Source organism: Podarcis tiliguerta (genome assembly GCF_965153285.1).
Source record: "Podarcis tiliguerta genome assembly, chromosome: 10".
Lineage (NCBI taxonomy): Eukaryota > Metazoa > Chordata > Lepidosauria > Squamata > Lacertidae > Podarcis > Podarcis tiliguerta.
Genome location: NC_139543.1, coordinates 40901334 through 40913917, shown reverse-complemented (window position 1 = coordinate 40913917; position 12584 = coordinate 40901334). Strand labels below are relative to the sequence as shown.

Below are 12584 nucleotides of genomic sequence, written 5' to 3'. Positions count from 1 at the left end.
TTATTATTGGAGTTACTACTCTTAACAAAAGTGCACCTTCTGTAGAAAATACAGGGGTGGGTCAAAAGTTGAAGCACTAGCTCAACCAACTGTGCTCTCTTAAGGTCAGAGAAGGACCCATAGCTCTAGGTTCAATTAATTCAAGTTCTTAATATGCCAAACTCAACACTGGATTTAGGGCAGTGCTCCACTGCACAGAGCGCTGACCCAACGGGGCACAAAACAACAACAACAATAACAGCAACAGCAGCAGCAGCAGCAACAACAAGAACAACAAGCCTATATTTATATGGAGGTCTGGAAGGGCACCAAATTTTGTCTTTACTCATGGTGCCATACAGTGGTACCTCTGGTTACAAACTTAATTCATTCTGGAGGTCCGTTCTTAACCTTTAAACTGTTCTTAACCTGAGGTACCACTTTAGCTAATGGGGCCTCCTGCTGCCGCTGCGCCACCAACGAGCGATTTCTGTTCTCATCCCGAGGTAAAGTTCTTAACCTGAGGTACTACTTCTGGGTTAGCGGAGTCTGTAACCCAAAGTGTTTGTAACCCGAGGTACCACTGTATTACTAAAGTCCACCCCTAGGCCAAACTATTGCATTTTCTACATCATGTTATTTATACAGCGCACAGCATATACTGTATTATAAAGCATATACAGTGGTACCTCGGGTTACAGACGCTTCAGGTTACAGACTCCTCTAAACCAGAAATAATACCTCAGGTTAAGAACTTTGCTTCAGGGTGAGAACAGAAATCGTGTGGTGGCAGCGCGGTGGCAGCAGGAGGCCCCATTAGCTAAAATAGTACCTCAGGTTAAGAACGGACCTCTGGAACGAATAAAGTTCTTAACCCGAGGTACCACTGTACAAGTAATTGGGGGTAGGAATCAAGAAATGGGGTCATAAGCAGAATAAACAAACTGACTGACAAGCTGCGGTTAAGAACAGCTGCTGCTGCTACATTACTGGCTGAGGGCAAGGAGGATTGAAGAGGTTCTTGCACTCTTACCTTATCATTATCATGGTGAGTCACGGCCCCTTCAAAGCACTTCAGGCCTACTTATATTCACTAGGGCTAAGCAATTTTCTTAACCAAGAAAAAGAAATGTTAAGGGAGTTGTAGTATTGGTAATATTGCATTACAATCTCTAAAATTAATTTGGGATTTGCTTCCACAAGAAACGGTGATGGGCATAAATTGAGAGTGATTTAAAAGGGAATTTGACAAATTCATGAGGGGGATAAGACATAGAATCAAAGAACTGTACAGTTGGAAGGTACACAAAGGCTCATCTAGTCCAATGCATGAATCTCAGCTCAAGCATCCATGATATGCTGGCCATACTGTCACCAGGATCAGAAGTAGCAAGCCACTGAATACTGGTTTCTGGGAAACAGTGGCAGAAGAGGGCTACTGTCCTCACTTCCTAGTTGTGGGCTTCAGTATGGCCAGTTTGGCTCTTATCCTTACTGACAATGTGCTGACAGGGCGCCAGGTGTTCACAGAGAGGCCTTATAGGTGGCTTCTTCTGATCTGCTGTACATTCTGGGTATCCTCTTAAAACCTATCTAAGCCATCTTTATGAAGGTTGACTTTAAAGAAGAAGAGCGGGAGTGACAGACAGATGTGGTAATTTAATTTTCTTGCTGGAGAGTCAATGTGGGCTGGGATACAGTATATATTGAATGAATAGGGAGTGTAGCATCCTGATGTTGACTTTTGCTCCTTCCCAACTTCAGTGATGTATGGTTTTTCAGCTTGGAAAGACATTACATAGCCATTCCTAGTTGTTGGCCTCATTCACCATGACATCAAGAGATAGGCAGGATTATCTACCACAGCCTTTAAGATAGGACAGGTTCATTAACAACATTTATGGTGTCTATATTGTTAGCATCTGTCTGTCTCGAGAGATAATGGCATGCGCCTCCAGGGGTGATGTCAAACACTGCATTAGCAGCACTGAAGTGACCTTTCATGGTCCACAAGCCTCAGCAGTGTGTATGGAGGGCTGGCCAGACCACAAGACCCCCCTCTCGGCATCACTGATGTATTCCAAAGGAAAGCAGAGCAATACGTTTTGTACTAGCTTGGATTCAGGAGCAGCCGGAAGGAAGCGTACAGGCCCCATCCATCTCTGGATTTGTGTAGGGTTTACTCCTTAGCCTTGTCACATCCACTAGCACACTGTTGGAACTCATTAAGTCTTTACAGCCTGCTTCACTTCTCATTATAGGCACGATAGATCAATAATACAATCTTCTGGACTTTAATGTGAAACCATTCGGCTCTGTTATACCAAATACTGCACCAATAATTGTTCTTTTAGATGTATGAGGTACATGAAACTATATTTTGTATAATGCAATGCTTTTGCTATCGCTCAGCACTTTTGCTCGGCTACCAGAGTATAAAAAGCTCCATCTTCAGAGCTCATGAGCATGAGACTTAATCTGAGGGTCATGGGCTCAAGTCCCTTGTCAGGCAAAAGATTCCTCCATTGTAGGGGGTTGGACTAGATGCCCTTCATGGTCATTCTCAATTCTACAATTCTATGACAAAGACTGATATTAGTTTCAGAAATACTGTAAGTTATCCTGGAGATTGAAAACTATGCAGTCTGTTAAGCACATCAAACTCCTATATGGAATTAAAAACAAAACAGAACACACCCGCACCAAGCCACATTGCTCTCAATTTGCCTACTTCCATACTTTTTGAAAATCCAATTCTGTATCATTTCATAAGGTGAGCAATTAGGGAAACTTGCTTGCTGCTGAAAAAAATTAGGCTCACAGGACTAAACATTTGAAGGTTTTATAGTTATCACTTGCAAAAATCCTTAATAAAATAAAAAAGACACATGAATACATAGGTCTATGAGGATCACAAGTCACTGAAAACTTTCCTGCAAGTTGCTTTTGTCCAGCTCACATATATTTAGTTAGAAGCAAGCTTAAATAATACGAAACGGAACATATATACCAAGCCCCTATGAAAGTGAATATTATGTTGTGACCCCAAGTATGCTTACTCATTCATTTAACTTGAGATTCATTTTTAATGGGGGGGGCGGGGCAAAAGTTCTTCAGTGACCTATGCTACACATAAATGAAGTTTGGCTGTTAATGTGACATGAAACTACATTTGACTTAAGAACTTTTGGTATTATTATGTTCCATTTTAGAACCTCACACTTGTTATGCTATAGTGACATCTTATGGTCATTTTATTCCATTTACTTTCCATGTATATTGGATGTTTGTTTTTTGGTTCATTTGTTTTCTAAATTCATTGGACCTATGATGTACCTTATTCTTTGCTGTAGTTTGAGCTTAATACAAATATTACTGTATCATTTCAAGAGTGCTGAAATTTATGGTACTCAGAAATGCTGCAGTAACAAAGTATATGCAGCGAAAACACCACCACAAGGATGAAATATTAGGTACATTGTTTAGTCCTTTAGATTGCTGTGGGAAACATTGAATTTTAACCATTTGGAAGGCATTACACTCTCACCTTAAAAGGTGAAAATATGAAAAGTTTATTATTTCAATAAAGCAACATCATTCAAGATTTGAAAACTACACAGTTATTCATTCACAGTACAAAGTTGTAGGAATTTATTGTAACCATCACTGTACATTTTACATATTTTAAGTATTACCAGTTTTAAAAGTTGATATAAAGAATAGATTTATTTTGAAAAGCAGCAAAGTCCAATAAAACCAAAATAGAGTATCATGCTCCAACCATTCTGCTGATCACAAACCACAGCAACACTAGAGTAATATCATTACTTTACACACACAAAATTGAATGCCTTACAGTCTAAACATAAAATTTGCCACAACTAAGGAAGGACTGTACAATTAGACAGACATTAAATATTTTGAATCAGGCCTGAGTTCAATACATATAAAGCCATTTGAATATACAACTTCCAACTTGAGAGATATATACAACACTTAAAATTGCCTGAAATTTTAGTATTTCAAAGAGAACCTCTTTTTACAAATTTCTGTACAAAGGGAGCCATTGAAGATTTAGACTGGAAGCCAAAGTTCAAAATCAGAACCTGCTTGGAGTAATCCTAGCTTTCCCATCAATTTCTATTTGAATGCAGATTGTCACAACAAATCTGGTGCATCCAAGTTCAGGTTAATTAAAATTGCAATCATATCTTGTAACAGTCAGTATATATTACAATGCCAAAAAGGCAGACCCAGGTAAATTGTTCTTTTAAAAAATATATCTGGAACTGGACAAACCCGGCAAATTTCAGAAGATATCCACAAGTCAATTTTGAAACATCACATAACCAGGAGCGAGAGAGCAGTTGTTTATTTAGAGTGAAATATCCATCTCATACCAATTAGGCTAGATCGATGAAACTATAGCATACAAAGATAGAAAAGTATTATTTGTATGTGAAACATACATGTGGAAAACTGCAAATCAATTGTCACAAGTTTACACTGAAATAATCCTCAACATTTTCTAATGTACAAACGACAATATTGCTTACTTGTTTTGTTTTACTGTTATGAGAGCCAAAAGCCTTGATATAGTTGAGGGGAAAGCAAGGCTACTGAAATATTAGCCTGCCTGTGAATTTCAGTGATTCATGTTTTCCAAGAATTAAGACTTCTACCATAATATTGCTTTTCAGACCCAGCTAAACTGATGTCAAGCTATAACTTTCATTCTTTCTGTATATATGGGTGTATATTGGGTTATATCTAATTGGGGATCTGCTGACACAATGACACACACACACCATCTGATCTGGAGTGTCCCCAACTCTCTGCAGCCAATTTTGAGACTGTGCAGGAAGCTGGAGGGGACAGGAGAGGAAGTTCCATTGTGCACATGGAAGTCTCTTGTGCAAATGAAACCCCAGTGTTAGTAATTTTAATAAGGGAGTATCCTGAAAGTAACTGAATATAATAAGTGTTTTTTCATTAAATGAACTCCTAACTTCCTTTTGTTAGGAACTACTCCCATTTGAAAGAGGGAGGTTACTTCTAGTTACATCCCTTCCTTTCTATTTGTATAAATAACACTATAGCAAAGGCGTCCCTCTTAACTGCCCAACTTGATGGCCCATTCAAACAAATTACATTTCAGCTCATGTTGAGTAAACATGAGCTTGATCCCTATTAAATACAAACGGGGCATAAATAAGCAGAAAGCATCTGCTTTCCAAATTACATAATAATTTTTGTATTTCAAGGAATCTGAGAAGCTGAAACTAGGATTTACAGCTTGCTTTACTAATTAAGATCATACTTCAAGGTATTACAATTCATAAGAGTACAATAAATAAGAATAGCATTTGTCATCAAGCATTTACAATCATTGTGTCTTTCATACTCCTTCACCCTATATGTTTTTTCAACCATCACACTCTTGCTAGTGACACCTGTCAAGTGATCTAAAGATGTTGACATATCATGTGTAGATTTCCCGTCATTATGAAAAGGTGAGAGTGCTGGTGTCACTAGCATTATCCAAACATCCTATTGAGCACATAGCAGCTCCTTTGTTTAGCTCACGGTAAAGGGAAAAGTCACCAGCTATAAAAGCATAAAAACAGGTCAGGGAGATTTTCATAAATGAACTCTACAAGGAATAGTCTATCTCCAAATTCACAACACCTTCTTGCGGAAATGGCAACTTCGTGGAATTTGGAGAAGTTGAACAAACATCTCTGCTAGCAAATCAGTGAAAAAAATCCCTTCCTGACTCCAAGAATACATAAATTATCTTGAAAAAGAACTTTACTAGAGATTTTTTTGATAATCACAGAAAGAACTATTCACATGTTATATTTAACAAGTGTCTTTCTCCTCTGTTGTCTTATGAAAGGTAATCACTATGCTTCTATAAGCAAAAACGTAACATGTTGATTTTGTAAGAGACTTTAGTCATGTATCAAGGTGTTTCCTCATTACATGTTTTTTTCTGCTTGCAGCCTTAGCTCAAATATAATTGCCACTATTAAAAAAAAAAAGTGGCCAACAAAATTGCCCTTGATCCTTAGGCTCAAAGGTTTGTAAGGTAAAGTCTCCACAGTATTAGTACAAAATGATTTCCCTCCCCCTGCTCTCTCTCAAGCAGTCTCAATGGAATAATGAAATCTGAAAGGCTGAAAAATAAAAAGGTTAACAAGCAAGGCCAATCCCAAATGTGGGTATACATTATTATTTTTTTACTACAAACTGGGGCAGGGAGCTGTGGCTGGAATACAAAACTTATAATGTTTCATCATGGGTCATGATGGGGAGTTGGAGTCCAGCAACATCAAGAGAGGCCAAATTTAGCCACCCCTGAAAGAAACCATCCCCCAGCCTTGTGTTGTTAAAGAAACTTGTTTTCCACATATTATAGGGAAGCTTCATATTCTGTACTGTTCTGCTTTTTTAAAGAAAAGCTTTACACAAAAATGTAAAGTTTGAGTCTTAAGAAACCTGGAGACCATACAAGGAACCTAACACATTTAATATTCATAAATTTACACACAGAGTTATGTAGCTAATTGAGCATATTCAGTGAGAGTATTAATATAACATAAATAACACAAGTGTTGTGTGTGTTTTTCTTTTTTAAAAACAACAACACAATTTTATCACTGGTCCCAGAGATACAAAACAAAAGTACTAAGGCAGCAGCTATAATACAAAGTTCTTAAGATACATTTAACAGTATTACAGCTTAAAATTGGAAATATAATTTAACAAAATACAGCTCACATTTACAGCATAAGGCCCTTTGGTTTCTTAAGCAGCAAATGAAAATGATTCAATCAGTGAAAGGCTTTGAAAAATAAAGTATGCAGGCTTTCTATAAAAACGGTAACTAATTCTTTCCTTCTCAAAATAGCCAGCTATAGTCCAAAGTATTATGTAAGAAAGATCTCAAAATTCCCAGGAAAGAAAGAGTTAAATGTACACTGTAGAAATAGCAGACAGGGTAGAGACTGGTTCATCCCCCAACTAATTAACCACATAAACTGTTAATTAACCACATAAACTGTTGCTTCCATTTTGGGGAAAACTTATATTTGAAAGAATCCTTTAAGGGAGATGCAAACTGGTTGTTCACTCCAAATCTGACTGCAGAAAATTTTATATTAGCCTTTCAAGTGAGACTGAACATTATGTATACAATGATTTGGCATACATTAAACAACCTGCCTAGGTCAACTGCTGCATCATCCAACTTCGTAATTTATTCAACTGAACTAAAACAATTCACTGAGGTCTCTTGAATGTGATCAAATTTAAATTCAAAAGAAGTATGTATCGGAGGGATGGCAACCTCTTACTTTTGTTTTAGAAGTAGCCAGAAACTTGGAGTACGAATTGAAACTCTTTTCCTACTAGCAAGCCAAATTTCAATGTGATCAAAGTGACTTCTAAATTCTGAGGTCATCTACCTTTGCTTCTAGGATGATCCAAAACAGATTAATTTGCACATGTATTCCTTTAGTGCCTAGATTTTCGGTGTAGACATAAGCATGATTATGTACTTACTTTTTTAAAGACCTGACTTTAATCTCACCATGCCAGCATAGCGGCTTCTATGGTAGGGACTGAAATTTTGGCATAATCAACTAGAGGCAGGTTATGTAGCATGGTTACCTAAACAGCATTTTTCAGTGATAAGGAACACATCTCAACTGGGAAAATATCACTCCTACATACCTTATTTTCTGTTGGGAAGATTGTAAGTAGCAATCTAGTGTCTTCATGTTCAATCCTGTATGTTTATAGCAAGTTCCAGACTAATGTATGCACCCTACTATAAGGTATTATATTATACCAAGATGTATTTAGAACTCAGTATCATATCAAATTCAGACAATACAAGATCAACAAGAGCCCAGGGTTTGAAGTCTTCCAACAGCTTATCAGCAATTACAACCTACTGCTAATTTTTATTGATTAAGATGTTTATTTGTAAAATAACATGGTGGTCAGAAGACACATTTCTGAAGTTGTGAGGTATGCGGTTTAAATTTTTTTCTAACTCTGGGCGCCTGGATTGACACAACCTGACCTCAAACCTTTGAAATTAGGGGCAAGAGAGATCACTTTGTGCCTAAGAAAATTAAATGCATAGGCAAATGAAAGTGTATTACTAAGTCGCATCCTGGAAATAGCTTTTCTCTTGTCCATTTTGCTAAATGATGTTTCTTCAAATCAGGTTTTTACCATACATTAACTCGTTCACAATCAGAGCTATTACCCAAAGAGGTCTTTTAAGTCATTACTAGCTGAGCTGCTGCTTGTCATGCTGTTTGTTGGTTGTGTGAAGTTTTGAGGACTAAAGAAAGGATTTCCCTGCAAGCCAAAGCCAGATTGTCCCATTGCATTCATCTGCGTTCCTAAGGCAGTACTGTTGGAACCCTGAGGAGGTGCAAACTGATTAAGCCATGGGTTTGTTTTTTGTTGCGACAACTGGTTCATACTAACTTTAGGTTTTTGAGCCCTAAATAGGCTATCTAAAGCTGACATATCTGGTGGTCTGCTTTGTTGTGCTGGTTGTGAAATTGCAGCTGTAGTGTTCATAGGACTATAAGGTGCCATGTTTGCTGCTGGCATCATATTCATGTTGGCCATTCCTGTGACACCAGCAGTACTGAAGTAATTCTGGCTTGTAGTACCAATTCCCATCCCAAATCCAGACGGCTGAAATCCCATATTAGCATTTAGTCCATTTCTCTTAGCGCTCTCAACTGGGGATGAAAACCCCATTCCAATACCCACTGAAGAAAAGCTATTTGAAGAGGGAACTTTAGGTTTGTTGATGGACTGGCTGGTCAATGATGCCATGCTTTCTCTCAAAGTGTCAGTCAAGTCCTTGGTCTGAAAAAACAAACAAACACCTATGGTTAAAATACTTTGCAATAGCACTCAACATAAGCAGCAGCTCTAAGGATGAAAAATAGATGGCAGCGCAGTAAGATCATTTTAGGAGGCTGGAATGCCATATTGTACGAGCAACTCAAAGATGAGTTTACAACAGGGGATGCTAACCTATGACCCACCAAGAACCTTTTCACAGCTTTCCAAAATATATCTTTCTTTTTTAAATTAACCATTCGGTTTGCTGCTGTGATGCTTAGTACTTCCGTGGGCTTGGGGAGGATTCCAAAATGTCCTAACACCCACCCTCAATCAGTACAGGTGATAGCAGCACTGTATCCAGTAAGTTGTCTCATGCTTCCTTAATTCACGGGTCCTTCTGCTTTACATAATTTCCTAGAGATTGTATCTCTTTGCTCAGCATCATTGCGGCCAGTGTGGGTAGTGCCAGCTGACAGAGAGTGAGTGACACCACTCAGCAAAAGGGAGACTGAGTACATACTGCTCCCTCCTTCCACTTACCAGATTATTCATTTGGAGAGAGTAAGCTGCAATCCATGTGTATGTCCCCTGGCATGTTTGTGAGACATACGTGCACACTCTGTTGTGTATGGGATGTGTGTACATGTGCATGTTTATTGTGGGGTGGACAAGTCCCTTTTTTTGCCATGCCCACCATTGGCATGTACACCCATACAACAGGTTGGAAGGTGCCAGTGTAGCCCTTAAGTTGGAAAAGATTAACAACTCCTGGTTTACAAGTAAATGTATGTGGTTACGTTTTTGCATTTACACATTTGCAACCTAATCACTTTATTAAAACAACGACTTTGGATGCTTATATGCAATTGCAAATTGAGATTTGCAACAACTGCAAATTTTACAGGATAAAACTTATTTTTATTAGTTAGCTGCAATAGGACCAAAGATTACAATGAAGACTGAATCCATACCTGTTTGACTGGGGCAGTAACTGTGTGAGGCTGAGGTTTAAGTGGCTGTTGGTTTTTCATTTTTTGTACTTGTTCTTGCTCTTTTGCTAACTTTTGCTTCTCTTCAAGTGTAAGTGATCCCTTCAAAAGAATACATTGTTAGTGAGTGGCATCAACTTCAGAGACTTGGAATAGGCCTAAAATCTATTCAGTATTAAAAATTATTCAAAAAGAAAAGAGCCTTGCTTATTTATGTTTGCAAAAGCATTTCTCAAGAACAAGAAAATAAATTCCTCAGTAGACACACATTATATTTCCTCCTAACAGTGAGTTTAGTATCAGTTTTAATAATAATAGTAATAATAAACTGACTTAGGTAGAATCTACACACATATAAAAACCAAACTTAAAATGCTTATTTAAAGCGTTTTTTTTTAAATTCTGATTTTTCCATAAGGCTCACCATCATCATCTAGTGTCACATTGTATATTGCACTTAAAACACACTTAAAACGTTTTATTTGCAGCTGTATAGCAGAGTCCTTGGTTGCATCCAGATATAGTCCCCTCCACCTGCACTGTTTTTACTTTCTTTTTCCTCAAACCTTCCTCTATTCTGGCTTGTCCTAGAGAAAAACATATATCTGGCTTCTCCCTTCCCAATGCCTCAGTCCAGGCCTTTTCATTTTCCCACTGCAGATTTACAGAGCGATTAAAGTACTGTTTCATTCAGCCTGCAACTGAGGATGGTGCTTGATCAAGATGAACAAGGAAACTGTCCATTTTAGCCCATTACTGTCTACACACTGACTAACGGCAGCTCTCCTGGGTCTCATGCTGAGGTTCTTTCCATCACCTTGCACCTGATACTTTTAGCTGAACGTATCAGGGATCGAATCTGAGACGTGAAAAGCATGTTCACTACTCACTGGGTTATGGTCATCTTCCTAAGGTGCAAGCTCTGAGGTGGCTGAGAAACTGGCTGATGGCTGAGTGTCATAAATATATAAAGAATGAAAACGAAACCTTCTGGTAACTTGCTTGGCCAATATTTTCTTAACCCTTTTCTACAAAGTTCTCTTTTGGTTCCAATAACACCCACCCACAGGCACAACGAAAATCTGTTTGTACAATGGGTCTTCTGGTTTCTCTTCTCCCCACTGCTTCCCCCATCCAAGCTTCCATTTTAAGAACATAAGAATCTGCTCAATCAGGCCAATGGCCTATCTAGAAATTCTACAAATAATTTGATTGGTCATTCTGATAAGTGCTTCCACTCTTTTGCTGTAAAAAAACCAGTTTGGCAACAATCAGGACCACTATTTCATACAAGGCTCAGCATCATCTCATGAAGAAATGCTGATTATTTCTATCAGAAAAACACAGGGGACACCATCTCTCTCCAGCACCCCCTCTACATAAAGGTGAACAATTGAGTACTTCCTATTCCTGACCTCACAAATCTAGATTCTGAACTCATGAAACCCTGAACTAGCAACACCATGAAGGAAGGAGTGCACATGGGTCAACCGGGATCCATTTAAACTGGGTTTATTCGGGAGCCTTGGTAGACCAAGATACATAGCTCAGGACATAGAACTCCTGATAAGCATACTGATGAAAAATTCCTTCTTATTTATACCTTGCACAATAATTTATAAAAGCTTACCTTTCTCTTATTTGTCAACATTCCATTCTCTTTACAATCAGGTCCACTAGTTAAGATATCTGTTCCTAGGCTGCTAAACACCTTGTCAATCTGTTCAAATTAAAAAAGATGGATGAAGATGCATTTATCTTTAAAAAGAATTTGATTAAGCAAATACTGGAATGATCCAATAAAGACAGCTTCTTGCCTGATTGCCTGTATTATTGGCTTTTGTTTCTTCAGGTGGGCTCATTGGATTAGTTATATCGAAAGATCTACAATGCAAAAGTACAACTGTAACAAGGTGCTAGCAAATAGTTTCAGCATAAAACCAACTCCAAAAAAAATGCAAATTATATGTTCCATCTTTAACAAGACAAATGGTAGACTATTTGCTGTAATGAACTTCTAATTCAGTGTAAGAGAATATGTGCTTTGATTCACCTATGGGTGAAGAATTTGCAAACTACTTTACTTTGCATAAATCCAAAATGATTTTCTATATTAATTTGTATATGTACTTCATGAAGTAAAGCATATCAGATAATTAAAATATAAGCAACATTAGCTACTATTTGATTGTTTAAAAAATCTCCTTAAAAAAAAATCTTTACCTCTTAGGCTTCGCCTGTTAAATAGACAGCACCTTGCCCAAGAGTATCTATTTTACTTGATAATACCAAAAATGTCATTGCATACTTCTGAAAAATATATTTAGTTGTATCCAAACGTCATTTATTCCATGAATGGGACAGATAGCAATTCTCATTACAGCTTCCCATGCTTCTCCTAAATCTGCTGCAGAGTGTTTCCCATTCCTCTGGAACAGACTTGGGGAGTTGCAGGGGCAGGATGAGAGCTGAAAATTGCTGCCTTCCCCGTTTCACTCATGGAAGTCTTACGGTTTCATGTCATCCTTAGTAAGAAAATCTGTGTTGTAGGTGGGGAGTGTTTTTCAGCCTGAAAGCCGCATTCCCTTTTTGACTATGTTCCAATGTGGAGTGGCCTGGGAGCTGCATTTAGCTGGAGGGTTTCCACCCTTGCTGAAGAGCAATAACTTGTCTCCCAGTTTTGTTTCCCTTTAATAATAGTTTATTCGTGTGACAAAATAGCAAAACCAATAA

General features: G+C 38.0%; 1 protein-coding gene across 2 annotated transcripts in view; it reads right to left on the bottom strand.

Annotated features, from left to right (window-relative positions):
- Window positions 1-3527: 3527 nt before the first annotated feature.
- The window catches only part of SCYL2 (SCY1 like pseudokinase 2), a 28916-nt gene continuing 19859 nt past the window's right edge, over window positions 3528-12584 (bottom strand). For both annotated transcript variants that reach the window (XM_083400521.1, XM_083400522.1), the window contains exons 15-18: window positions 11669-11735; window positions 11482-11571; window positions 9834-9953; window positions 3528-8880 (exon numbers count right to left, since the gene is read on the bottom strand). In XM_083400521.1, the coding sequence (XP_083256647.1) occupies window positions 8257-8880; window positions 9834-9953; window positions 11482-11571; window positions 11669-11735 (901 nt within the window). In that variant the 3' untranslated portion in view covers window positions 3528-8256. The remainder of the gene's footprint in view (window positions 8881-9833; window positions 9954-11481; window positions 11572-11668; window positions 11736-12584) is intronic.